Below are 27,829 nucleotides of genomic sequence, written 5' to 3'. Positions count from 1 at the left end.
AATTATAATTCATTTATTTAATCATATCATGCTCCCTAAAAATCAAAAAAATATTTAAAACAAACAAATAATTATATCATCATTTTCAAAAATAAAAAACCCAAGCACACACAGTAAAAGCTATGTCATCAAATAAATAATTGTTTTCACAAAAATATAAAAATATATAATTACAAGTGTGATAATAAGAGCCGACATATATATTTTTATTTATATTTAGGATATTTAGTACATATAATTTATGACTTGTCATAAACATTTTTCAAATTTAAACACACAAAGTCAACGAAAAATACCGAACATCCCCGAGTGTGCGCATAAAAACACAACAATATACACTTATTATAATAATAACAGTACTAATTGATAATACAAAAAATTAATCAAGATTTAGTCAATACATATTTACATTATGACTATCATATATAAAACAGTGTTATATATATTTTAATATAAAAAGCAATAAAAAAAAAACAGATTGATAATAGTGATAGTGGCTCCATCATCCCCAGGTTAATTTTTTTTACTCCGGTGCATCCAATTGATGCAGCTGATATGTCATTTTCTATCAATGATAATTAAGTGAGATAAAAATAATTTACTATTGCGCGCATGTGTATTATTTTGTTGTTGTTGTTTTTATTATTATTGTAATATATATCAACAACACACACACCCACACATATCATAATCATAAAAATAATAAATTCAATTTAAAGATGGCTGCATCACCACCACCACTGGATTTCTGTGTCACGTAAAAGAACATATTTTTTTTTCTCCTAAAAAATTCATCTGGACCTTGAGAGTATTTATTAATAATAGTGTCTTATAATATTATAAATATATTATTAAATAATAAATTATCTCTAGTTGATGTGATAAATTAACAATAATTATTTATTATGAACTAAATTTTTTTTGACAAGTTGTCAAGTATGAATTGTCATCAAATATTGAGTGGTGCCTGCAATGCAGGAGATCGCTGTTATGCTGTAGGTTCTGTCGAGGGTATATCATTTACAGTAAGTTATTATTATTTATCAATAATTATTATTAATTATTAATTTTATTTAGATTTTATTATTTATCTGTTGAATCCCCGCCCAGTTTAACTGTTACACTTTAATATGTGTCAAATGTTTATTATTTAATTTGACAATTAAGTCATTATAATTGTGTCAATAATCAGCTGATTATTATGACAATAATAATATGTTATTTTAAATAGAGGTATATAATAAATTGGTAAAAATTATTAACATCAAAATCATGATAATATTGTAAGGGGAAAAAAATTAGACACTTGTAAATTGTCTATGTAATTTTTTACTATGATTTATTGATGTTATTGGATCTTGTTTTTGAGATAAATTATTGACGTCATTTTTATGAAAAAATTATATTAATTTATAATACAATTAAAGATATAATTAAAAGATATAATTTTTTATTTTTTTTTTTAAATTATAAATTGTTATTAAATATTGAAAATATAAATAATAATTTTTTTCAAATTTGAGATAAATCAAAGTAGCTCAATTGGAGCTATCAATATTTTTATATTTCAAAATTAATCATAAAAATAGAGAGTCTTTATTTTAATGATTAGAAAAAAATATTTTTTTGATCAGTTAATCCAGATGTTAGTGACGGGTTGGGTATCATTATGTAACGTGTTTAAGTGTACTTAATATCAACAGAAATTTTTTTTTTTTTTTTCTCAATAATTGATACTTGAATATTTTTAATTTAATTTTTTTTTTTATTATCAGGCATATGCAGCTGGTTGTAATATTGTTATTCTTGCAAGTAATTTTGAAAGAGTACAAATAATTCCTGGTGCTGTTCATAATTACATCAGAATAAGTTGTTTAGATTGCAGTACAGATACTGGAAAAATAGCTGCTGCATATGAAAATCAAATTTGTATATTTGAACCAACACCACTCATACATACCACTTGTTCTCATGTAAGTAATTTTGTTTATAATATTAATTATCAAATAAATAATTTCTATTTATTATCCAGCAATTGGAGTACAGATGGGTTCAAACAGGAAGTCTTCAAACAGAATTTCACATCACATCATTGTCATGGAATCTCGAAGGTACTCGTCTACTAACTGGTGGCGAACTTTTACAACTTTGGCATCAAAATATACAACCATTTCATGATGATCATCGTAAGTTTATTAATTATCATTAATTTTTTTTTTTTAATTATATAAACAACATGGGTTTATTTATATTTATGTTATCCTAATGATGAAAATATTATTTTACGATATATAAATAAATTATGTACAGCGACAAAGACGAAAATTGCGCACCCTGAGGAGGTTACAACTTCCGGAGCTAATCAAAGTGTTACGGGAAACTCCTCGCAAGATCGTGAGTTCATTCGCCATTAGAATGAACGTTTATTCAATTTATTTTTCACCCTTTCTTCTTCTTCTTTCTATACTGCATGATGTTGTTGTATTATGTATTTTACATTGTCAACAATCATTTTTTTTTTTATCATTGATATCATTGCAGTAGCTTTTTTTTTCTCAATTTTTTTTTTTGATATTTCTTGATATTGTTTTTAATGGAAATAATGCAAGTGCACAAATGGCTGTTATTTATTTATTTTTTTTTTTAACGATAAGCTTACGAACTCACTAATTGTTGCCAACATCATCATTATTATCATCATAAATAATTAAAAAAATATAATTTTCATCGATAAAATTATGGTTATTGTTAATTTTATCTCATTAATAATGTCATCGTCATGAATTTTCGTTAACAAATTATATATATTTGTAATGATGTTTATTTATAAATAAGAAATTTTATTGATTGTTTATTAATATTTATATTTTATTTAATTGATATTTAATATTACTAACATAGTTGTCTTGAAATTACAGCAACTGTTGTTACATTTTCAATTGGTGGTGAGGCTGAAAGTCCTCTTCCAAATGACACAAATCCAATGAATGAACCTGGTGGATGGAATTGTGTATGGAAATGTCGAACTGCAACACCAGTTCATCTCATGAGTTTTAGTCCAGATGGTACATTATTTGCAACAACTGGACTCAATGATAGACTAGTCAAAATATGGTTTGAAAATAAAAATCGTAAGTCAAATTAAAAACATGTATTATTTCATGTATAGCTATGAAAATATTAATGATTTATATTTTATAGTTTTTCCATTGAGAGGTGTAGATCATCATGGTTGTTTTGGTACATCAATACCAAATGACAGTTATAGTTTTGTTTACATAGCACATCCACGTGCTGTGACACATTTATCATGGAGAAAAACAAGCAAATACATGCCAAAGTAAGATTTAAAATAATCAATAAATAATTGTTTAAATATCATGTTATTATATGATGATAATTAATTGATTAATTTAAATAAAAAGGGGATCAGTATCAAATATGCTGGTGACATCGTGTCGTGATAATATATGTCGTGTTTGGGCTGAAACAATACCACCAGAAATTGAGGGACTTGCTAATATGAGTCAATTTGAAGGATCAGATAGACATCATCATCATGGTAAACGTCATCATTCAATGCACAAACATAGATTTATGCAACGATTAAAACACATGAAGTAAATATTTTTTATTATTCAAATAATAATTATAAAACAATTATTAAATTATTATATTTTTTTTTCCTTGTTTTTTTTTTCTAGAACTTGTTTTCATATAAGACGTCATGCTAAACAACAACATCAAGCTGGTCATTCAGCACCAACATTACCAACATTACCATCAACATATTCTGTTCATGATTTTCATAATAATTATCAAAGTACAGGAGGTCATTTTCCAGGCATGCACTTTCATTTAGCAGCTAGTATTAATGCTGAAACTGGTATGTGTTTTTATATATATTTTAATTTATTAGTAACATGAATGATAATTAAAAAAAATAAATAGATAAAAATAGATGGATGTATATTAATTGATGTTATAGATATACCATTAGTACCAAGTCTCATTACTGATGATCCTGAAAGAGAACCAAATTTTATATTACATTGGTTAAATAATAAAGAGATGCATTTTACAATGCAAGCTGAAAATATACTACAAGAATTGACAAGAAAAGTTGTTGAAAAAGAAGAAGGTCTTCATAATAATAATCATCATCATGAGACTGATCATGTTGAGCATGATTCAGAGGATGAACATACACCAAAAAAATCATCAAGGCATCAAAATTCTGCAAAACGTACAACTAGTCAAGATGATCATAGCAGTGATGAACATCATACACCACATACAGGCTCATCACATCACAGTTTACCATACAGTGTTCATTCACATGCAAGTTTAAGCAATACAACATCAATAAATTCAATAGCAACAGATGCTGCATCATCAATAAATCATGGTCCAGATTCACTTGATACAAAAATAGAAACATTATTACGTGATTGGCATCATAATCCAGATCTATTATTTTCAATTCATCCAATTGATGGAAGTTTTTTAATTTGGCATGTTGAATGGCTTGATGAATATCATCCTGGTTCATTTAGACAAGCACAAATATCATTTTCAACACGTATACCAAATGCATTTCCACTTGGTGATGCATCAACAATGAGTCATAATGTATCAATGTATTCACATAATACTGGTGGTCCATTATTAAGTATACGTGAAGTTGCTAAATCATCAGCAAAATCAAATGAACATAATGAAATATTAACACCTCTACCAAGTGTTATTGAACAAGATGAAGATCAATCAACATTAACATCAAAAGCTGGACAAGAATTTATACAAAGTGTTAGAAATTATACTGATCAAAAACAAAATAATGCATCAATGCAAAATAATACTAGTGGTGGTGGTGCTGGTAATGCTGCAAATAATGCTGCTGATATATCAAAAAATAATCAAGATGTTGTTAATGATTTTTTAGCTCATCCAAGTCCAATTGTATCAATGGTATCAAAACATTCAAATGGTACATTAAATTTATGGCAATTAACATTTGCTGATAAAACAAAATTTTCACAAGTATTAAGTATTGGACATGCTTGTCGTGCATCTGGTCATCGTTTTCGTGTTAATGATATAACATGTCATCCAGTATTACCATTATTAGTTACAACATCACATCATAATATACCTGAATTTAATCCGAATAATTCAGATGTTAGTAATGATAATGATAATGTCAATAATAATGATAATAATAATTGTCAAAATAATAATAATAATAATGATAATAATAATTTACGTAATAAAGAAATTATGTCAGCAACTGGTTTTTGTAGTGAATTAATACTTTGGCGTGTTGATGCTGTTGGTCCATTATCAAAAAGTGGTGGTGTTTCTGAATTGGCACGTATTAATTCACCTGAAATATCAGCATTTAGTAATGTTGCATGGATACCAACATTATTACCAAGTACAACACTTGGTAATTTATCAAATTCTCCAAGTGCCTGTTTTGTTGCTAGTGATGGACAATGTTTAAGAGTTTATCAAGCAGTTATTGATGCAAGAACGCTACTTGCTGAAGTATCAATTAGTGAAAGAAGAAGTAGAATGATGGATTCAATGGCAAGTATATCAACAGATATATCATCAGATGATGGTATTAGACATTCAATACATGATCGTATTAAAATTGTATCACAACAATCAACAGCACGTCCTGGTTGTGTTATACAACTTGATGCAATATCTGATGCAACTCATGATTGGCAAAATACACAATTTCTTCATGTATTTCAAGAACAATTAATAACTGGTGAAAGAAATGATGAAAAATTACCTGGTATTGATACAACAGCAAATGATCTTGGTCTTATGGAATCAACATTAGATGCAATGGTTGATTTACAACAATCATCAATATTTGAAGAACCATTTTATATTGTTGTACTTGAAAGAACTCAAAAAGGTACAACAGTACATATGTGGCGTTTAGTTATAGCATCACAACCAGAAACAAATGGTTTAACTGGATCAATGATGTATGTACCTGATTCACATTTAGTACAAGATGATGATGATGATGGTACACCTGGACGTAGTGGTTTTGAAGGTCGTCGTTCACGTAGACAAAGTCAAAGTGGTATTGGTATTAATACAAGCACAAATACAAATACAAATACAAATACTACAAATTCAAATACAAATGCTAATGCTAATACTGGTAGAAGTCGTCGTTCAAGTCAAGCTGATTTTGATCAATCATATTTACATAGACGACATCATAATAGTCATGTATTAATAACAACAACAAAAGTATGTACACAAGAATTACCATTACCAGATGGTGTTGAAGTTGTACATGCTGCACCAGCTGCTGGACATTTAAGTAGTTCATCAATATATCCAGCATGTTTTGCACCTTATATTGTTGTTACAGCATGTAGTGATAGTACTGTACGTTTTTGGAAATGTAATGTTACTAAAAATAATAAAAATAATAGCGAAAAAGTAGAAGAAGAAAAAGAAAAAGATGATGTATTATCATATGAATGGAAAGAATGGGAAATGATACGTAAAGATCAAGAATCAACAATTGATATATCTGGACAACCATTAAATATAAGTGCTGCATATTCTGGACGTATTGCATGTGCATATAAATATGGTAAATCATTTACAAGACCAACAAAAAGTGATCCAGATTCACGTTATGTTAATTTATGTGTTGCAATATATGAATGTGAAAGTACTGGTGGTAGTGAATGGATACTTGAAGATACAATACATTTAAAAAATATACATTTACCTAGAATACAAGTTGATCAACATTTAGATTTGAGTTATTTATATGACAGTAGATATTTACAAAAAAAACAAAGATTAACACAAGTATTACAAACATTGAGTCATGAAGATATTAGATCACCACGTAATGGTGGTAATGGTGGTAGTCTTGGTGTTAATGGTGGTAATGGTATTAATGATACAAATGAAAATTCAAAAACAAATGCTGGATTACTTGCTGTACCGTCATTCAGTACATTACAATCATTACGTAAATCAATAATTGAAAATGGTAATACATGTCCATTAACACAAAAACATTTGGTACAACTTGATTGGGTATCAAAAGAAGATGGTTCACATATATTAACTGTTGGTGTTGGTTCAAAAATTATGTTATTTACACCAGTATGTTCTGATCTTGCACAAGCAAACATGAAAGCAATGAAAGAATCACAAACAAATAATCGTCCAATATTACGTAAAACATCATCATTAGCACAACCACAATTTGTTGATGAAATACGTTGGATGAAATTACGTAAAATTAATTTAACAACTGCTGATGGTTTACCACCATTACCAATGCAAATATCATGGGTACGTGATGGTATACTTGTTGTTGGTATGGATTCAGAAATGCATGTTTATTCACAATGGAAACCAAATCCAAAAAATGATTGTACATCATCATCAAGTTTACAACATCAAGAATCAGATGAATTTCAAGCAAGTAGAAATTTACGTGATGAAGATTTACGTACATTGGCACATGAAACATCACAACGTAGACTTGCAAATGTATCATCAATGCCACATTTATCACGTGTTAGTAGTATCAATTTAACAATGTTAGATGCTAAAAAAAAACGTTGTATGCAAAATAATGATATTGTTAATTTTGATTATATGCCTGATTATGGTTTATTTGAAGCATCAAGAATAGCATGTCCTGTATTACCACAATATCATCCAAAACAATTAATGGAACTCCTAAATTCTGGTAAAATAAGATGGGTCAAAGCAATATTATCACATTTAGTTAGATGTATAACATCATCATGTTCAATAAGAGCTGATGATGAAAGTTTAATGAAACAACGTGGTACATGGACAAGATCAAGAACAATGTCTGTAACATATGCTGGTACAACATCACCACTTGAATCACGTGGTTCAACAACACAAATACCAGAAGAATTAACACTTGATTATGCTGAAATAACATCAATACCACCATTACCATTATGGACATTATTAATTGCTGATAAAGAAACAAATACAACACAATTACAAAATGATGATAATAAACAAGATTATAATGTTTTATTTGATGGTAATGTTGATGAGGGTGAATCACTTGATGATATGCTTGATGAAAATTATGATTGTAAAAGACAAAAAGATCGTAGATCATCAGTACCAGAACGTCAAGGTATATCACATTTTGGACCAAGACAAGGAAGATTATTATCACGTTTATTAACACATACACATTTACCTGGTTTATCAAGTTTAGATCAAATGCATTTACTTGCACTTGCTGATACTGTATCAACTTGTAATGTTGATTTTGCTGATAGATTTGCAATTGATGCTGCTAAAACAGCAATTGCTAAAGAAAATTTAACTGGTCTACCAGATGGTGAAACTGTATCAACAGATTCACTTGATGATTGTGGTTTGCGATTTTTATTAGCAATGAAACATTATAATTATTTAATTAAATGTTTACCACTTGCACAACGTGCACAATTTCAAAAACAAGGTGTATCAACAAATAATCTTGTATGGGCATTTCATTCAGAATCTGAAGAAGAGCTACTTGGTCTTATACCATCATATGCTAAAGGACAACCAAAATGGTCAATTTTAAAAGAACTAGGTGTTGGCTGGTGGATACGTAGTAATATTGTGTTGAAAAAATCCATTGAAAAAATTGCAAAAGCAGCATTTCAGTTGAATCAAGATCCACTTGATGCTGCAATATATTATCTTGCAATGAAAAAAAAAAATTTAGTATGGGGTTTATTTAGAAATAAAAGAGATGAAAGAATGACAGCATTTTTTTCAAATAATTTTACTGAAGATCGTTGGAGAAAAGCAGCATTAAAAAATGCATATGCATTATTGGGTAAACAAAGATTTGATCATGCTGCTGCATTTTTTTTACTAGCTGGTGCATTGAGAGATGCTATTGATGTTTGTTTAAATAAATTAAATGACATACAATTGGCAATGATTATTGCACGTTTATATGAAGATGATATGACATCAGCCAATTTAAAAAGATTATTGTACGAAGAAATTCTTGGTTGTGATGAGAATGGTAATAATCCAGATATAAATAAAGCACATCCAGATCCATTTTTACGTAGTATGGCATTATGGTTGTTAAAAGATTATTCTGGTTCATTAAATACATTATTATTAACAAATGTTGGTACATTACATTCACAATATAATGATGAATCAGAAAAACCAGAAGGTGCAACAGCAAATCCAAATGTATTTAATTTTTATGTTTATTTAAGAACACATCCATTATTAATAAGACAATATATTGCATCAACAGCACAAGATAAAAAAAAAGGTATGTCATCTGTTGTATTATCTGGTTTTAGTTATGGTACTGAAACAAAAGGACAACCAGATAAACAATTATTACTTGAAGATAGTATAACACCACTTGAAAGACAACTTTATTTTACAACTGCACATGCACATTTTAAAGCTGGTTGTCCAGCACTTGCACTTGAAGTACTATCAAAGCTACCAAATAAAGTTATTGATACAAGTATTGATGATTCACCAAGTTTATTAAATAGTCCAAGTAAAACAAGACCTCTTGATTCACAAATTGATACTGGTATACTTGGTTGGGATAGTGAACCAAATGTCAAAGAAATTAATTCATCATCATCAATTGATTGGGGTGATAGCTCAACGCTAGATTGGTCACAGCCAGTTACTAAAAAAATTGATGATGATGATGATAAATTTCAAATAAAATGGGATGATGATGATGATGATAATAATGATGATGAAGATGATGATAAACATGATAGTCCACCAATGAGTATGAAATTAGATAGTAGTAATGCTGGTGATACTAAAAAAGATAATAATAAAAATATTATTAATGAAAAAGAAGAAGTAACAAAGCCAGTTGGTTCATTGGATATAATGGCACAACAATTAAAATTTGTTGCATGTTTAAAAATTTTAATGGAAGAATTATCAACACTTGCAACTGGTTTTGAAGTTGATGGTGGTCAATTACGTTATCAATTATATGTATGGCTTGAACGTGAAGTTGATGCACTTCGTCAACTTTGTAGTTACAGTGTTAATTCAGATGGTGATGTTATAAATGTTACTGAATATGATAGTGCTATTGCTGATGATGTTGCACCATATAAACCAGGTGAACAGCCAACATTACATGAAATTTTAGTTGCTGAAAAATTTGATTTTGAAGCTAAAGTACAAAGAGCTGCAAGAAGAAAAAAATGGCTCAAGGCAAATGAAACATTACTAAGAACATTGTTATCTTATTGTTCATTGCATGGTGCATCTGGTGGTGGTTTAGCATCAGTTAGAATGGAATTAGTATTATTACTTCAAGAATTACAACAAGAAAAAACTCAACAACAATTATTAAGTCCATTACCATTTCCAACAACATTACCATTATTAAGTGCAAGTGTTGCATGTAATAAAACAGTTGTTGCTGATCCAGTACGTCATTTACAATCACTTGCTCATGATATGTTACAAACATTAGTTGAATTACGTAATACACCAACACCAAATCGTAATACTCATTATTGTGAAGTATTTATAATGCGTGATTTAGCTGTTGCATTAAGTGCTTGTATTTATCAATCATTATGTGATTCAGATACATTTGTTATGAAACATCAACAACCAGATAATTTTCCAGCAGCAGTTAGTGAAATTGAATCATTTTCTGGTGGTCATTTAGTTGCATCAAATCGTTATGGACGTAGATATTCAATGGATGAAAGTATATCAATAACAACATTACCATCAAAATGGCCAGGTGTTACTAATCTTCGTGCTTTACTTGCACGTGAAAAAGATGAAGATACACCAAAATTAAATATTCTATTATGTGAAACATTTGTTGCAACTTATATGAGTTTATTTGTATATGCATTATCAAGTTGTGATAGTCATATACTTTATCGTTTAGTTGGACAAAAATTTGATAATAATACATGGTCATGTTTATTTGGTGGTGGTGTTAAAAAATTGGTTAAAATAGCATCAAGTTCTAGTGGTGGTATAACAACAACAACACCAACAACAACAACAAGATCAAGTGGACCAAATATTAGTGTTGAAAGAACTGATAGTATATCTGGTGATATACAAGCTGCTGCTGGTGGTGTATGGAATACAATAACAAAACAACGTAATAAATTAAATATGAAATTACTTGGACAATTTAGTACACAACAACCAAGTATTAAAGAAGATAAACCAACATATCGTGAACAATTTGTATCACCACAAATGAGTATGGTATCATATTTTTTAATGAAACCATTAATACAAAGTGAATATGCTGATGAAATTGATTATGATTCATCTGATTCAGCAATATCTGATCTTGGTTCATCAGATGAAGAAGAAGATATATTTGATACAAATATTAAACCAAAAAATAAACCAAAAGATAATATTGAACATTCAAATCCAAATGGTTATAGTTGGTCAATAATGAGATTAGCTATTGTTAAAATATTACAAAAACAATTACAAGATTTTTTAACTGTTGCCGGTATTGAAATGCAAGAATTACCAGTTAGTTCACCATTGATACATGGTACACTTGGTATTGCAGCACAATGGCAAGAAACATTAAAAGATGAACTTGAAACAAAAGGACCACCACCAGTTAATTATATACCTGGTTGTACACCAGATCCAATACCAACACCAGGTAAACCAGCAATACATAAATATCGTTCACTTCTTGAAAAAGGTAATACACCATTTAATACAAGATTAGCATCAGCAGCACCAGCAAATAGATTATGGGCATATCTTGTTAGACAAGAATCTGTACAAGATATATTTATAAGAGCTGTATTTGGTAAAAGAAGATCATTATCATCAATATTAGATAATCAAATGGGTATTGATAGCACAACAAGAGGAGGAGGTGGTACTGGTGAAGATAAAACAAGTGAAAATGGTGCTACAACAAATATTCCTGAACCAGTTAGAATTATTCATAAAGAACAAGATAGTATTAGTGCATTTTGTTTAAATCAAGTTAATGCTGGATTAATGGCACTTGCAACACCACGTGAAGTACAAGAAATGGATATATCATTACTTTTAGAGCTTCCATCATGGCTTGAAGATGAATGTGAATTTGATATTATTAATCTTAATAAATCAATTGATCTTGAGCCAGTACCACCAAGTAGTTTTCTAGTCATACAGGTAATTTAATTTATTTATTTATTCATTCAATTATAATAATTGAAAATTTAATTATTTACAGACTGCAGCTGATCGACCGTTACTTGCACAAAGTCCAACATCAAATAGTCCTCAACCACAATCAGGAATTGCCAGTCAGAGTGGACGTGGAGCAAGTGTGGTAAGTCAATCATTTATAATTCATTTATTTTTATATAATAATATTACATCTTGTGCTTTACCCAAATTATTTATTAATGCCCTGACACTATATAATATTTAATTTTTTTTAAATCCTTAATTGATAAAAAAAATAAATTTAAATTTAAAATTAACAAATACACAAATATAATCAAATTACATAATTTATAGTGGCTTTAAATAATTTCTGTTTAGACCAATAACACCTCAATTTTTTTTTAAATATAAATAAGCACCTTAACAGTGATGTTATTTATCTATTTATATAAATATTATTTATCATTTAAATATTACTAATAGCACAACACAATAAATTATGTAAAAAAAAAAAAAAGAAAAAAAACCACCTTTTAACTGATAATAATTTTCCTTGATATATTTTTTTATCTATTTATATTTTTAAACTATAATTATTTTCTAATATAAATTTTAATAATAGTTTTAATGATATTAATTATAAATTTATTAAAATCACTAACGATGACACTGAAGCATTGAATGCATGCAATTGAAATTAAAAAAAAATTCGGTTTAATTTAGTATAAAAACAGTGAGCCCTTGGGATTGAAAATAATAATTCGATATTAAGAGCCAATTTGTTAATAATAAATTTCAGGTATATAATTTATATTTTTAAAAAAAAAAAATGATGAAAATTTATTTATTTATTTTTGAAATAATATATTTTCTATAGTCTTTTTCTATTTTACTATTTTTCTTTTTTGTTTTTATTTTTCTTTTAATCTCTTTTTCTTAAACAAAAATAATATCTAAATAATTTGGGGGTAACGCTCAATTGGTGACGGTGAAAAATGTTGCTTGTTTAATGCTTGCCTAACATCAATAACTTGGTCTTCGTCACTTACCTGATGGCTCACGCGCTCGTTCAGATGAAGGGGATGCCCGCTTTTCCTGGCTCCCACGACCTGCGCTTCTGTCAGTTTGTCGCTGATAGGAGCAAACACTTGTTAAAGCCGGTGAGACTAACATCTAAACAAGACCCTAGCCTTTTTCCTAATAATATATATATTTACTTTTTTTAATCAAAAATATTACTGTACATCATTTGTCATCATTAACATCCATTCATCAATTAATTCTTTTTTTTTTTTTTTTAAATATTCATTGTCATCAATAATCATCGATAAAATAAATACAAATAAATTAAATAATATTACAATTAAATTTATTAATCGATTATTTTTTCATCATCAATAATCATTTATCATTAAATTTTTTTTTACATTTTTTTCTGAACGAGATTTATTACTGGCTATTTTTCGCTGTGTTGTTTATTTATTTTTGACTGTTTTTTTTTTATATTTATTTATTGTCGTTATTATTAATTTATTAATAGTGTTTATTTTTTAATTTTTTTACTTGTTTATTGACAATTTTCCTGCATGCTGTGATAATTATTATCGGTTGGTGTTGTTATTTTAAATATACAAATATTTGTGAGACCAAAAAAAAGAAAGAAATTTTTATTTTGCATGAACACCTAATTTGTTGTTAATTCTACACAATTATTATTATTAATTAATTTATTATTTACCTAATCACAATATATATTTTTTGTTAGTTTTAGTTTAATATATTTATTTTTAATAATTAATTTTCATACATATGAATATTTAAATAAAAATATATTTGATATTAATATCCCAATTGAAAATAGTAAATAAATAATATTACAAGTCTAAAATTTTTGTTTGTAATTGTTAATTATATAATTAGTTATATTTTTAATTGTTTAAAATATAAAAATATATTTTGTTGTGACAGATATTGAAGCATAAAATTGATGGAATAAGAAGAGTTTCAGCACATCCACTTTTGCCTCTGTGTAAGTTTCACTAAATAGTAATATTATAAAATTTATAAAAATAATTAATAATAATATAAAATTAACAGACTTAACTGGATCACAAGATGGTTCAGTATCATTGTGGGAATGGGGTCATCAAACAGCAGTTGCAACACCAAGACCAGCTGGTACATTTGCAAAAGTAACTCGTGTACGTTTTGCTCAACATGGTAATAAATTTGGTGTTGCTGATTCTGATGGTCATCTAAGTCTATTTCAAGTTGCATGCAGAGAAGGAACTGCAAGACCATTTTTTAATTATCAATGTCACAGTAAAGTTACATCTGATTTTGTCTTCCTTGGTGCTTGTAGTCTTGTTGCAACAGCTGGTCATGGATCTGAAGGAAGAAATGTTGCATTATGGGATACATTATTACCACAAAATAAATCACTTGTACAAGGTTTTACATGTCATGATCAAGGTGCAAGCTCTGTTATACTTGCACCACAACATCAATTATTAATAAGTGGTGGTAAAAAAGGTGATATTAATATATTTGATGTTAGACAAAGACAACAAAGACACAGATTTCATGCTCATGATTCGGCAATTAAATGTTTGGCACTTGATCCACATGAAGAATTTTTCGTCAGTGGTGCTGGTGATGGAGACATCAAGGTATACAATTATACAAATTAATTTTTTAATTTACGTTATTTAATTGTTTATTTGTTTTTCTTTTAATTAGGTCTGGGCTTTGACAGTTCACACGTTGATGTATTTCTTCCCTGGTGAACATCCAAGATCAAGTTTTTTCAAAAATATTGGCCAAGTATGTATTTTAAAATATTAAATTTATCAACTCCAATAATATTTATTTATCATTAAATTATTTATCCCCAGGGTGTTACACAATTACATGTTGATTCAGCTGGACGACTATTTTCATGTGGTGCTGATGGCTCAATGAAAGTACGACAATTGCCTGAACGTGACTGTGTTGTTCAAACAATTTAAAAATAAATAAATAAAAATGTTAAAAAATAATTAATTAATTAATAATAGTAAGTAAATAAAAAAATAAATCACAACCAAAGTTACATTCATAAAATTTAAGACCAATGATCAAAGTAATGGGAGGAGAAAAAAAAAATATTAATAATTGAAAAAAAAGGAATAAAACAATTTAATTGATTATTAAATTTTTATAATTAAAAAAAATTAAACAGTATCATTTTAATTTAATTAACAACAACAACAAATATTTATTCAAACAAGTGATGATGAATTTGGTCAACAAATTAATTTATATTATATTTATTTTTCAAACTGTTTATTGTATAATTATTTAATGAGCATAATTATTATTCATATATCAATTAATTGTACTCGATACTTGTCAATAGAATAGTCTCATAATTATAATCTATAAATTACTTGATTATTATTTTATTTAGCGCATTTAAAGTTTTCAATTTTGGCCTATTTAAAGTCTTTCTTATTCTAAGCTTTTTCACTTTCCATATCAAATTTTTAATCATTAATTTGATAAAAAATAAATAACAAAAAAACAACTGACTATTAAATATTTGTTAATAAAAGTATGAATTGGAATAAATTATCATACTAATTTGTGTTTGAATTAGGTCAATATAAATTATAATAAATTATGTCGTGTGGTGGTGTTGATAGATTAAATAAGTAAAATAGTATTATGTATACAAAAAAAAAAAAAAAATGAACGTTAATATATACAAAAAAATGATGTTGAAAGTAATTTGATAACGCAAATTTCATGCACGTTAATTCTTTATCAATGTTTTATCAAAATAGAAGACAAAAAAAAATTATATAATTATTTAGCAAATATGTTTAATTATTATTCCTTTTATTTAATTAATTATTATTATTTTTAAAGCAGTGAAAAAATTTAATAAATATTTATTATTGTTATGAAAAAAAAAGTCAATAATGCCAAATGAAAAATACCACCGCATTTGAAAAATATAATTAAAATAAAATAAAAAAATTCACTGCTTTTTTTAATAATTTAAATTCATTTATTTAAATAATTGTTTTCTGTATAATTTAATATTTATATATAATTTTTTTTTTGTTTTTCATTATTCAGCAAAATGAGAACCGCAGGCGGGAAAACCATTTTTACATGAATTGAGTTACCGAAATTAATTAATAAAAAAAAAACAAATAAATTGGCATACAGATTGTCAAAAAATAAAAAAATAAATTTAGCCTTGTGTGAATTTCAATAATTAATAATAATTATTATTGTTATTAAATTTTTTTTTATAATAAATTATTATAAATAATCTATCAAGTTATTTTATTGAACAATAATTTTGACAAAATGAAAATTTAATTCAAAGAAAAGCAATCTGCATGTGTTGTCTTTTCCATTTTTTTTTTTTCGATTGTCTATTGACTTTGAGGCAATCTTATTCAGGTAAATAAATAATTGTTGAAAATATTATATACAAGATTATTATATATGTAAATTTACAATAATATAAATATTACCGATAAAAATTATCGTTTGTTATTCATTTACTGTTGCAAATCGAAAAAAAAAAAAACCAAAATATCTTTAAAAATAAAACAAACAAATATTACGTTTGTTTCTATTTTTTTTTTTTTTTCTAAAACAAATCTGTGTGTACCTTTTTAAGCCCAGCATGAAAAATATACTATCCAAACAATTTATACATGTATAAAAATAAAAAAAGTTGTATACCAATGTTTAAACTACATAATGTAAATCGTAAAAATTAAAATGAAAGTTTATCAAAGCAAATGACAATTATATCCTTTTGATAATTATTTTTATTAATGCCATTACATAATGATAATTGAATAAGCAATTACAGTAAATTGAATAATCAATTTATAAATGTAAAAAAAAGTTAAAATAAAAAATTATTTATGGACGACAACGTTCAAGGAAACGTGGATAAAGACAAGTATCACGAATGTGATATCTGTTGAGAAGCCAGCATAAAAATCTTTCAAGACCAAGACCATAACCACCATGTGGACATGAGCCATATTTTCTTTGATCAGAATACCAATAATAAGGTGTTGGATCAATGCCCTCTCTCTTGTAACCCTCAAGTAATTCATCATAATTCCAAATACGCATTGAACCACCAACAATCTCACCAACATTTGGCAATAGTACATCAACTGACTCAGTCAAACGTAAATCTTCTGGACACTTTGACATGTAAAATGATTTAATATTTGCTGGAAAACGACAAAGCATTATTGGCTCATTTATTTTATCAGTCATTTTTCTTTCAGGCATTTCTGGTATGTCTTCACCAAATTCATAAAATGTACCATCCTCTTTTGTTATATTATTTTCACGTAAATATTCAATAGCTTGACTATAATCAAGACGTTTAAATGGACGTTTTGGTGCAACAAAATTTGGATTAAGTTCTTTAACAATATCAGCATATGGTGATTTTAATACACGATCAACAACATCACAAATTAAATCCTCTAAACGATCTAATAATTCATCATATGTTATAAATGGACATTCAGCTTCAACATGACTATATTCAGCAAGATGACGACGTGTTCTTGATTGTTCAGCTCTGTATGATTGAGCAATACAATAAACATCACCCATTGCTGGTATACAAGTTTCTAAATAAAGCTGTGAACTTTGTGTCAAGTATGCTTCTTCACCAAAATAATCAAGTTTAAATAATGTTGAGCCACCTTCAACTTGTGTTTGTACCAATGTTGGTGGTGTTACTTCACAATATTTACGTGATTGATAATGATCACGAAATGCTTGAAGCAATACTGATCTCATAATTAATACACGTGATGTATTTTCTCCACGTATCATAATATGTCTATTGTCTAATTGTACATCTGGTAAAGCTTCAGCATTTAGGATTGAATCTGCACCACCTGGTGGAGCATTACTTATTAATTTCCAATAATCAACTGATAATTCATGACCACCAGGAGCTGTTTTACCTTCAGGTAAAACATTTAGAGTACCAAATAGTTCAACTGATGCCTCAGTATTTAATGTAACAGCATCATATGTTTGTACAAGTCTTTCATTAAGTACACATTGTAAAAATCCTGAACCATCACGTAGAGTTATAAACATCAATGATTTTCCTTGTCTTCTTAGACGATGTACCCAGCCAAATATTTTAACTCTTTTATCTCGATAATTAACAGCATCTTGAATTTTAATACGTTTTGCAATTGGCAATGATTTATCCTCCTCAATGACAATTGTTTTTGCTTCTTCAAGATTTTTAGCACGTTTTTCATCATCTTCTTGGGATTTTTTTTCTTTTTCTATATTTTTTTGTTGTTCTCTTGTATATAATTTTGTTATTTTTTTCAATTGAGATTTTGCTGCTGGCTCATATTTTTGATTCTCATCTTTTGAGTCTTGATAAATTGTTGGCATTGGATCTATTCCAGTAGATCTCATTGCTTGAAGGATTGTCTTGAATGGTTTTGCCTCAGAACCATCACCAGACTCATCACTTCCATGTTTATCAGAAGTATAAATTTCTTCTATAATTCAAATTAAAAATATTAAATGTTTTATAAATACCCAACAAAATACTCTAATTTGATTGTTTAAATTATAAACTTACTGATAGACATTGCTGACAACTCTTCAGCTGGCATTGTTGTGACAATTGTTGATAAAACTATTGAATAATTAAAATATGCTTTGTATTATTATAAATGGAATATATATTTTCAATGATAATTATTATACAAAGTAATATTACAGTAGAAAAATTGTTTAATAACTATAAAAATATATTTCAACTTGACAGGTATTGATTTGTTGATACAAAATAATAATCATGCAATTGTATGATGCAATTTTACCTGCAAATCAAATATGAAGCAGATGGAAATCCACGACTACAATTTATTTATTTTTTTCTAATAAATTTATTAATTTCAAGAATTGCAGCCGATTTGGAGGATTTTTTTTAAGGTTAATGCGGCTTTGGCGTAATTTTCATGTAAAATATGGCCGTAAAAAAAATCCCCTCCCATATTTTGCGGTAAAATTTGAATAGAAATAATTTTTATTAATTTTCGAAATTATTTCTTATTAAATTATCCCAATTTCGACATCGAAATTTGCATTTTTCATATTGTTTTTCCATTAATTTACTGCTTTATTTTTTATATTTAAAAAAAAAAATTATTTATCAAGTAGACAGATAAAAGAGAGAGAGAGACAAGAACAAAAAGAGAGATATGCTGATTAAAAAAAAAAAAAAAAAATTTCCAGTTGGTAAAAAGGAGAGACATGATATCATGCATGCATATGTACATGTGTACCTATACATATATGAATTTGATTGTATGTGTTTGTGTATGACGTTTTTCCTAGCTTATAAAAAGAATAACTTTATATGTCAAATATTGTTTGTAACTATTTATTAACAATTAAAAAATACAAATGTGAAAATAATTTTCAGTTTTTCATGGTTATAATATATGTGGGTCTTTTGATAAATTTCAACTAATTCTAATTTCTAAAAAATTCAGTGTGTCCAATAGATTATTCACTGCATCATAATAATAAATAAAAAAAAAAAAACCACACTAGTTTTTAATGTTGTGTTGTTGTTGTTAATCAAATATTTTTATGATTGATGATAAAACAATTATAAACATTAGTGTAGAATAATATATGATTATCAATAATTTACATATAAATTTAAATTAAATTTCAACTGTGTAGTGCGTCTTTATATTATTTTCAAGTAAGTTTATTATTATTATTGTTATTCATTAGTTTAATTACAAATAACAATTAATTTATATGATTATTATTGAATTATTTTAGAATGGGTAGCAGTGCACAACTGTATAGCCTGTCATGGGGTGAATTTAGTTCATCATTGACAGCAGCAGTGCAAGTACTACGAGGACATGGTGATCTTGTTGATGTTACACTGACTGCTGGTGGTAAAAGTTTTCCAGCTCACAAAATAGTACTGTCAGCAGCAAGCCCATTTTTACTTGAAGTGCTAAAGGTAAATATTATTTTTAAACAAATACAAAAATTAAAACAACAAATTATATATTCAATTTATGATAATAGGAAACACCATGTAAACATCCAGTTGTAATGCTAGCTGGAATAGATCCAGATGATTTAGAATCAATATTAGAATTTGTTTATCATGGTCAAGTTAATGTTGATTCATCACAGTTACCATCATTATTACAAGCTGCTCATTGTTTAAGTATTCATGGTTTAAGTCCACCAACATTAATAACTGATGATGGTGAACAAGTACCAGTTGCAGCAGCAATACCAGAAACAACACTTATTGAAGAACCAGAATTAATAAAAATTAATCAAATTAATAATAATCAATTAGGTGTAAATAAAAAAAAAAAACGTAGAAAATCATTATCATTAACAACAACAACGACAACAGCAACAAATAAATGGCCACGTATTGATAATTGTACAAATGATGATAATGAAGAATTATTATGTATAACGAAAGAACAAAGCACTGAAGAAGGTATAAAATATTATTAATTATTAAATTATTAAATTAGTAAATTTTATTAATAATTTGTTTTATTATTTATTTAGTTATTGAGGATGAGGATGAAACAAGCTGGGCAATAAATCAATCTACAACATCTGACAATGGTCAACAAGAACAAATTATTGAGTTAAAACAACATTTACATAATTTATTACCATTACAACAATATTCACCTCTTCATATACCATCATATCCTGGCTCAATGAGCATTGGAATGATACAATCAGCAACACCAATAGCAACAACAACAGGAACAACAACAACAGCAATATTATCAACATCACCTTCATCTTCATCATCGTCATTGTCATTTCCAGTTATACAACAAGGTGTATCAACATCTAGTCTTGTAACAAATTCAATAACATCACCACCACCACCAACACCAACACCACAGTTATCATCTACACCATCATCATCAACAACCACAACAACAGCTGCTGCTGCTGCCGCTGCGGCTGCTGCAGCAGCTAAAATACGTGGTGCATCTGATTGTCCTGGACAGTGTTCATTTTGTGGTGCAACATTGAGACAAGCTAGAAATTTAAGAAGACATATATTATCATCATGTAAATATCGTTTTAATAATCCATTAGCTCAACAAACAGTGAGTGATCAAATGGTTGTTGAAATTAAACCTGAAATTGACATGTCTGGTTTTATGGGACAAAGCTATATGACTGACAGTGGTGGTAGTAATAGTTGTGATCAAATTGTTTATAAAACGACAACAATAACAACAACTGAAACTGAAACTCCATTACCATCACCTACTGAAGCTGATATTAATTCACAACATCACAATGGCTCCTCACCAACTGATGCAAGATAAATTACTTTTTTTTTTTTTGCAAATTATATTGACATCAATATTATATATATTTTTTTTTATATTTTATTTTATATATAACATTTAGTTATATTATTATTATTATGTTTATTTTTTTTCTATGTTTACTAATTATTGTTATTTAGCTTAAAAATAAAACAACATTTTTGCCTTTAATATTATTTTTTTTTTTTATTTACCTGAAATCAAGATTGAAAAAAAAATTGAATGAATGACAAAGATTTTTTTTTTTAAATGGGAACACCAGGGTGGTGCTGTTCTATTTGTATAGAATAATTAAAAAAACTTGTAATTTATAATTATTATAAACACTTTTGTAAATAAAAAATCAATTTTAAACAGTGATAAATAAATGAATAAATAAACTGATTTAATTAATAATTAATTGATATTGTTTTTGCATTCTTTATTCACGTGATTTTTATTAAAATTATTACTCAAACCTGGTATTGCATTTTTTTTTTCTTTATTGTTTATAAATTTGATATTTGAATTTAAACAAATCGTAAACAATAAATTTTTAATTTTTATAGATATTAAATTTTTCGAAACGTGTTGCTATTCACAGAGGCTCCGAGCAGAAACGATTTGCAATTTTTTCGCGTTAAAAAATAACATAAATAATTAAATTTCGATATTTTATGTATAAAATTTTTGCCAACATGCAGTTCCTCACAGGGGCTGTAAGGAAAAGTGATTTTAAATTATTTTATAAAATTTTTTGAGAAAAAAAGATGTTTTTTATAATATCTAACTTTATAAAAATTTTCCAAACATGCAGTTGCTCATAGCCCCTGTGAGCAGAAGTGATTTTAAATTTTTTTATAATAATTTTTCAAGGAAAAAAGTAAATTTATATAAAAAATAACAACAATACACCTCAAATGTTTTAAAAATTAAGTCATCAAACTCTCTTCAACCCCTTATTTCCTCGAATCTTATTTTACCCATAAACTAAACTATAAATCAACAAAACAGTATAATAAAATTCATGAATTTTTTCATTTAAAAACTACCTTTTTATAAACAATATACTGTATAGACTTAAAAAAAAATTTCAAGAAACATTTCGTATATTCATTTTAAAATGGTAATAAAACAGACGACAAGGTGATATAGATTTTCGAGGATCAGGTGGTTGCTGAGACGCATCTGTGTCTCTTCTGAAATAGTGTATTTAATATTATAATTTTACTAAACCCCCCAGTAAGATATAAATAAATAAAAATAATAACAAGTATTATATGAAAAAAATATATATAGAAATACTTATTCAAGTGTTTATAATATTTTTAATAAATTGTTTTTCTTTATATTATTTTAAGTTAATAATTTTTTAAGATTAACATTGCATGGATTGTATCGATAATGTATATTTCACAATAAATGTACAAGTTGCAATGGCTGACTAAAATAATAAAGGGCGTGACAGTGAAAATATCTGGGCACTGTTGGCTCATTGGTTGAGTCTCTGATGTTGCTAAGCTTTGAGGGTGTGGTTGTCAAGGGATGAAACAACCCCCCTGGTTAAATAGGCGCAAAAACGAATACTGACAATATCGTTGGTCACCAATTCACAATCAGACACATCAAGATCTTATCAGATACAATTTTATTCTCAATCAGTTCAGACAACATAAAATATCATTTTTTTTTTTACTTTATACATTTTTTGAAATAATTTAATTACCTAATTTAGTGACAATAATTTGGATTATAAAAATTTAAAAAGTGTCAGTGAAAATAACATTTAAAACAATGAAAATTTTTAAATTGTAAGTTTATTTTATTTTTTCTTATTAATAAAAAATTTATTTTTACAATATTTTTAATTTAAAAATAAATACTTGATAAATTGGAGAAATATATAAATTCCCTTGTGTCTGATAAAATCAAAACTTACACATCGTAAAATCGAAATAAAAAAAAATACATAAATAAATAAATAAAACCCTATATAGTTGACTGTGAAATTATTAAAAAGATCCCGATGGGACAACCATCAAGCCCATACAAATCACCATTTTAAAAATAGCAAAAAAAAAAAAAATATATATGATTTCGAAATTTAAACCCAATTAATCGAAACATTTGGCTCAAATTTTAACTATTAAATTGCTTCCAATTTATAAAGCTAAATCAGATGTGCTATTATTAAAAATAAATTTTTATAGAATTGATAATCGCACAGTATTTGATGTAAAAAAAAAAATAAATAATTTATAAAATTTCACACCCGTTTTGTGGATAATGTGACCAATATGTTGAATAATCCAAGACGATTTGATCCCCCTTTTCTTTTTTAACAAAAAAAAGAAATCTTATATTCGAATAGTTTTTTCCTATTTTCGATGTTATTTCAGGAACGATACCCAAGGGACACAAAATTCTTGCATAAAGTAAATAAAAAAAATAAATACAATAAACGTTAATAAAAGATCAAATATTGATGGTACTATTTTGATTAGATTAACCCTTTTAATATTAAATACAAATATATTTAATATTTTTTTTTTTGTTTGAAATAATTACATTTTGTAAATTAAATTATTGTAGGTGTAATATTTATTTATTGATTAAATATATGTGAGTTAAAAAAATATGAATTTCATTATTTTAGAAAGTAATTTCATGAACTGTAATTACAATATGGCGAATGGAGTTGGATCTGGATCGGGATCATTGACGAGAGAAGAAAGACGACGACGACGTAGAGCAACACAAAAATATCGAACTGCACATGCAACCAGGTAATTTATTTATAATTAAAAAGTAAAACAAAAAATATTTTAATATCATTTTCTTGAAAGTAAATTAATGTAAATGCTTTTTTAGAATTTTTTTTTCATAAAAAATAAAAGGAAATTAATATTTTTATGGTTTTATTTTTGGTAAATGATTTTTCTGTATATTATTTTCGTGAAAAATAATCTTCATTGATTAGAAAAATAAATGTTTCATTTAAAAATTAATTTTTCATAAATTATAGGGAAAGAGTAAGAGTAGAAGCATTTAATCTTGCATTTGCTGAACTTCGAAAACTTCTTCCGACACTACCACCAGACAAGAAATTATCTAAAATTGAAATATTACGACTTGCAATATGCTACATAGCTTATTTGAATCATGTATTAGATGCATAATATTTGTAAATATTTATTTAATAATATAAATTCTGTATATATATTATTTTTAAATTCAAAGGGTTGTTTATTGTCAAATTTATTTTTCAGTAGTCATTCTGTGCAATCAAAACTTCCTTTTTAATTTTTACATTTTAAGTAAATACTAAATTATAATTGAATAAAAATTAATTATAATTAAAACAAGTATTTATCTCTCAATAAATTGAGCCAATAAATATTAATTTTCCAACAATAATTTCGACGTTTTACTACAGCAATTTTAGTGAATAAAATATATAAAAATTTTATGACTAAAAAAAAGGACATGATGACTACAACAATAAACAACCCCTAGTATAATTTTACTCATGTAATTATAATAAAAAAAAAAAAAATATTTTAATCGATTTTATCAGATAATGGCTATCAAAATTATAAACTAAATAATTTTTTTAATTGCTAGTGTTAATTATAATTTAAAAATTATTTTTTTTACCTAATTTTTTTAAATCCTCCTAAATTTAATGCTAAAATTGCAAATGTATTATTCAAAATTTTTCGCACAAATAAAAACATGCTGTATAGAACATTGATAATAAAAATAAATAAATTAATTTTTTTCTCTACGATTTTTTTTTTTACTTTAAACATTATACGAGTAATAAAAAAAATTGTACAATTATATAAAGCATATAATCAACTAAATTCACCTCTTCTGTAACTAAAAAAAATATTAAAAATTTATTATTAATTTTAACAAAACATAAAAAATAATTTTTACAAAAATTATTTTCTTTTAATCAAATTAATTAATAGAAAATTTATATTTCCATTTAAATTTTTCTACAATTTACAATTGCAATTGCATAAATAAAAATAATAAAAAACCATTTTATTTTTTTATAAAAATACTAAAAAAAAAAAAATAAAAAAGACAATTAGAAATTTGGAATTCGTTTAGTGTCAAAGTGGTTTTCCATGAGCCCATCTGGACATTGAGCCTATCCAAAACACTTGTACATGTATTCGATACTCATGTACCTATATATTACCGTTCATCCCCAAAACGAAAAGCGTGTTAAATCTCTGGGGTATTGTGTTGCACTCGTCAATCGTCTCAATCACTAAGTGAAAAAGAATGGGATTATAGCATCAAGCCAACTTCACGGATCGTCGCCCTTTGCACCGATCAATTTTATTTTTATTTATTTATTTTTTACTTTTACTATTTCAAGATGGAAAAACATACAGCAACATTTACACGTACAATATATATAGTCGACATTTTCACCCCATAATATAGCACACACGTAATTTCTTAATTCAGAAAATTCAACGATTTAATGTGCTGTCTGACATGACGCTGAGTTATTCTACTGCCATTATTTCTATAATGACAATAAGGAGAAATAAATATGTTATTTGTATAACAGAGTTGCACGTGTTAAAAGAATTGAATAAAAATATTAATAAAAAAAAATTGTATAAATATTTATGTGAATATAATCCGAGATTTGATAAAGAATATAATCTTCATTTATGGTTGTCGTCAATATATGCAACACACTGGAGTACTGGAACACTGGAGGGTGTTGCAGTTAGCCACATAAGTTTGAGCATTTTACCATACGTTAGTTACATGTGTCTGGTGGCTGGATCACAACAAGGGGGGTCATCTGCAACCCTCGTCTTTTCATCAAATTGTTTCATGTAAATTTTGCAAATATCATTTTATTTTTTACTGATAAATCGGTTATCTCATATTGACATTTTTAAGATACAATTTTAATATGAGAAAATAAAAAATTATGTTGTTTAAAATTAAACAATTAATTGATAATTTTGGCTCTGAGGATTTAACGATTTAGAACAAACTAAATAATTTAAAATTAACAATTTAAAATTTTTTTTTTTTTATATTTTGCTATTATGTAAATAAAAGTTTCTGTTAATTATTTTTGTAAGAAATATTTTTAATAATAAAATATACAAATGATACATTTACTATCGAAATATTTGTCTATTATTTTTTTAGATAAACACTGTTAAATTTACAAATATTTTTTATGATAAAATCTGATGATTATAGTTGTTGTGAATTTTATGGTTTATTTTTTTTTATTGTCTAGGAAATTATTTTTTTATTCTATTTATCTATATCATATTAATTGAAAATTAGAGGCGTGAGGGAAACAAGCAAGGATACAGTAGTTTTAGGCCACCTGCTACTGTATGTACAAATTCAAGGAGATTGATTTATTGTACTCAAGGGGACAACTTGAGCCACGCCCCTGTTAAATTGTACTTTTGCGTATATTCAATGATTCAAGTCTTTATTTCAATTTATAGATAAAAAAATATATACAATCATTAAATTATATTTTTTTATTTTTATTTATAAATATAATTTGTATTGTTTAAAATTTAATTATTAATTTTATTTTCAATTAAAGAGGTGAGCTTTTGTCTAATTTAAAAATAGAGAATTGTATTCTTGTTTTTTTAGTGATGATTTTTTTTTTCTTTGGATTATCAGAATGACTTTTTGGGGTTTAATAATACAGGGGTAAAAAATTTGTAGCATACGGACTGGATTAGTTGTATGAATTGTAGAAAAGCAAACACAAACTGTCGTTGAATTTATCCTAATAATCTGCAAATATCATTTATCATTTTTCCACCCTTATTTTTATTTTCAAGTATAGATTTCTGTTTTTTTTTATTTATATTTTAGTCAAGTGTTATTTTGACGTTTGTTTATAATATAATATAATATATTTTAAAATAAAATAAATAAAAATTAAATGCAAATACGTGTTCTTTAAAAGCTTATCTATAGAAAAATATTTATTTATAAATTTTTCTAAACAGCAAATATTATTTATTTATTTATTGTTAAATTACAAATATTTAATTGATTAATAAAATAAATGAAATTTATTTAATTTTGTCATATAGCTGTAGTGGACTTTGTTCACTTATCATTCATTTTATTTTTTTAAATTAGCAATAAATACCAAATATTTTAGACGT

General features: G+C 26.5%; 4 protein-coding genes across 8 annotated transcripts; 3 read left to right on the top strand and 1 right to left on the bottom strand.

Moving 5' to 3' along the window:
* The first annotated feature begins 355 nt into the window (after positions 1-355).
* LOC122860418 (dmX-like protein 2) lies at positions 356-15,443 on the top strand. Of its 5 annotated transcripts, XM_044164224.1 has the most exons (16): positions 502-808; positions 930-1,025; positions 1,776-1,973; positions 2,033-2,186; positions 2,311-2,394; positions 2,919-3,131; positions 3,202-3,340; positions 3,426-3,620; positions 3,705-3,886; positions 3,989-12,234; positions 12,296-12,394; positions 13,305-13,391; positions 14,200-14,260; positions 14,329-14,900; positions 14,971-15,054; positions 15,126-15,443. In XM_044164224.1, exons 2-16 carry the CDS (start codon positions 939-941, stop codon positions 15,237-15,239), a joined length of 10,515 nt encoding a protein of 3,504 aa, XP_044020159.1. In that variant the 5' UTR covers positions 502-808; positions 930-938; the 3' UTR covers positions 15,240-15,443. The 5 variants fall into 5 exon arrangements, with proteins under 5 accessions (XP_044020160.1, XP_044020162.1, XP_044020159.1 ...); XM_044164223.1 differs by having other exon boundaries at positions 502-1,025; XM_044164225.1 differs by lacking the exon at positions 2,311-2,394 and having other exon boundaries at positions 356-1,025.
* A 1,597-nt stretch (positions 15,444-17,040) lies between these two features.
* Positions 17,041-19,245, bottom strand: LOC122860427 (asparagine--tRNA ligase, cytoplasmic). The gene is made up of 3 exons (XM_044164241.1): positions 19,125-19,245; positions 18,881-18,937; positions 17,041-18,797 (listed from the first exon to the last, which is right to left on the bottom strand). Exons 2-3 carry the CDS (start codon positions 18,912-18,914, stop codon positions 17,161-17,163), a joined length of 1,671 nt encoding a protein of 556 aa, XP_044020176.1. The 5' UTR covers positions 18,915-18,937; positions 19,125-19,245; the 3' UTR covers positions 17,041-17,160.
* A 269-nt stretch (positions 19,246-19,514) lies between these two features.
* Positions 19,515-22,053, top strand: LOC122860430 (transcription factor GAGA-like). Its single transcript, XM_044164245.1, has 4 exons — positions 19,515-20,017; positions 20,101-20,290; positions 20,359-20,791; positions 20,866-22,053. The coding sequence occupies exons 2-4, from the start codon at positions 20,102-20,104 to the stop codon at positions 21,651-21,653; spliced, it is 1,410 nt and encodes a 469-aa protein (XP_044020180.1). The 5' UTR covers positions 19,515-20,017; position 20,101; the 3' UTR covers positions 21,654-22,053.
* A 1,193-nt stretch (positions 22,054-23,246) lies between these two features.
* LOC122860443 (helix-loop-helix protein 1-like) lies at positions 23,247-24,908 on the top strand. Its single transcript, XM_044164258.1, has 3 exons — positions 23,247-23,446; positions 24,292-24,421; positions 24,661-24,908. The coding sequence occupies exons 2-3, from the start codon at positions 24,303-24,305 to the stop codon at positions 24,812-24,814; spliced, it is 273 nt and encodes a 90-aa protein (XP_044020193.1). The 5' UTR covers positions 23,247-23,446; positions 24,292-24,302; the 3' UTR covers positions 24,815-24,908.
* Positions 24,909-27,829: the final 2,921 nt, after the last annotated feature.

The sequence above is a fragment of the Aphidius gifuensis genome, linkage group LG1 (genome assembly GCF_014905175.1).
Source record: "Aphidius gifuensis isolate YNYX2018 linkage group LG1, ASM1490517v1, whole genome shotgun sequence".
In the NCBI taxonomy this organism is placed as follows: Eukaryota; Metazoa; Arthropoda; class Insecta; order Hymenoptera; family Braconidae; genus Aphidius; species Aphidius gifuensis.
This window is presented reverse-complemented; position numbering and strand designations above follow the sequence as displayed.

Bases quoted from the DNA above. Each gene is read 5' to 3' on its own strand.
- LOC122860418 (XM_044164224.1), top strand. From the start codon at position 939: ATGAATTGTCATCAAATATTGAGTGGTGCCTGCAATGCAGGAGATCGC. The intron at 3,887-3,988 runs GTATGTGTTTTT...TTGATGTTATAG, and splicing joins TAGTATTAATGCTGAAACTG to ATATACCATTAGTACCAAGT. The intron at 12,235-12,295 runs GTAATTTAATTT...AATTATTTACAG, and splicing joins GTAGTTTTCTAGTCATACAG to ACTGCAGCTGATCGACCGTT.
- LOC122860427 (XM_044164241.1), bottom strand. From the start codon at position 18,914: ATGCCAGCTGAAGAGTTGTCAGCAATGTCTATCA. The intron at 18,798-18,880 runs GTAAGTTTATAA...TTTGAATTATAG, and splicing joins GTTGTCAGCAATGTCTATCA to AAGAAATTTATACTTCTGAT.
- LOC122860430 (XM_044164245.1), top strand. From the start codon at position 20,102: ATGGGTAGCAGTGCACAACTGTATAGCCTGTCATGGGGTGAATTTAGT. The intron at 20,291-20,358 runs GTAAATATTATT...TTATGATAATAG, and splicing joins TTTTACTTGAAGTGCTAAAG to GAAACACCATGTAAACATCC. The intron at 20,792-20,865 runs GTATAAAATATT...TTATTTATTTAG, and splicing joins AGAACAAAGCACTGAAGAAG to TTATTGAGGATGAGGATGAA.
- LOC122860443 (XM_044164258.1), top strand. From the start codon at position 24,303: ATGAACTGTAATTACAATATGGCGAATGGAGTTGGATCTGGATCGGGA. The intron at 24,422-24,660 runs GTAATTTATTTA...CATAAATTATAG, and splicing joins CGAACTGCACATGCAACCAG to GGAAAGAGTAAGAGTAGAAG.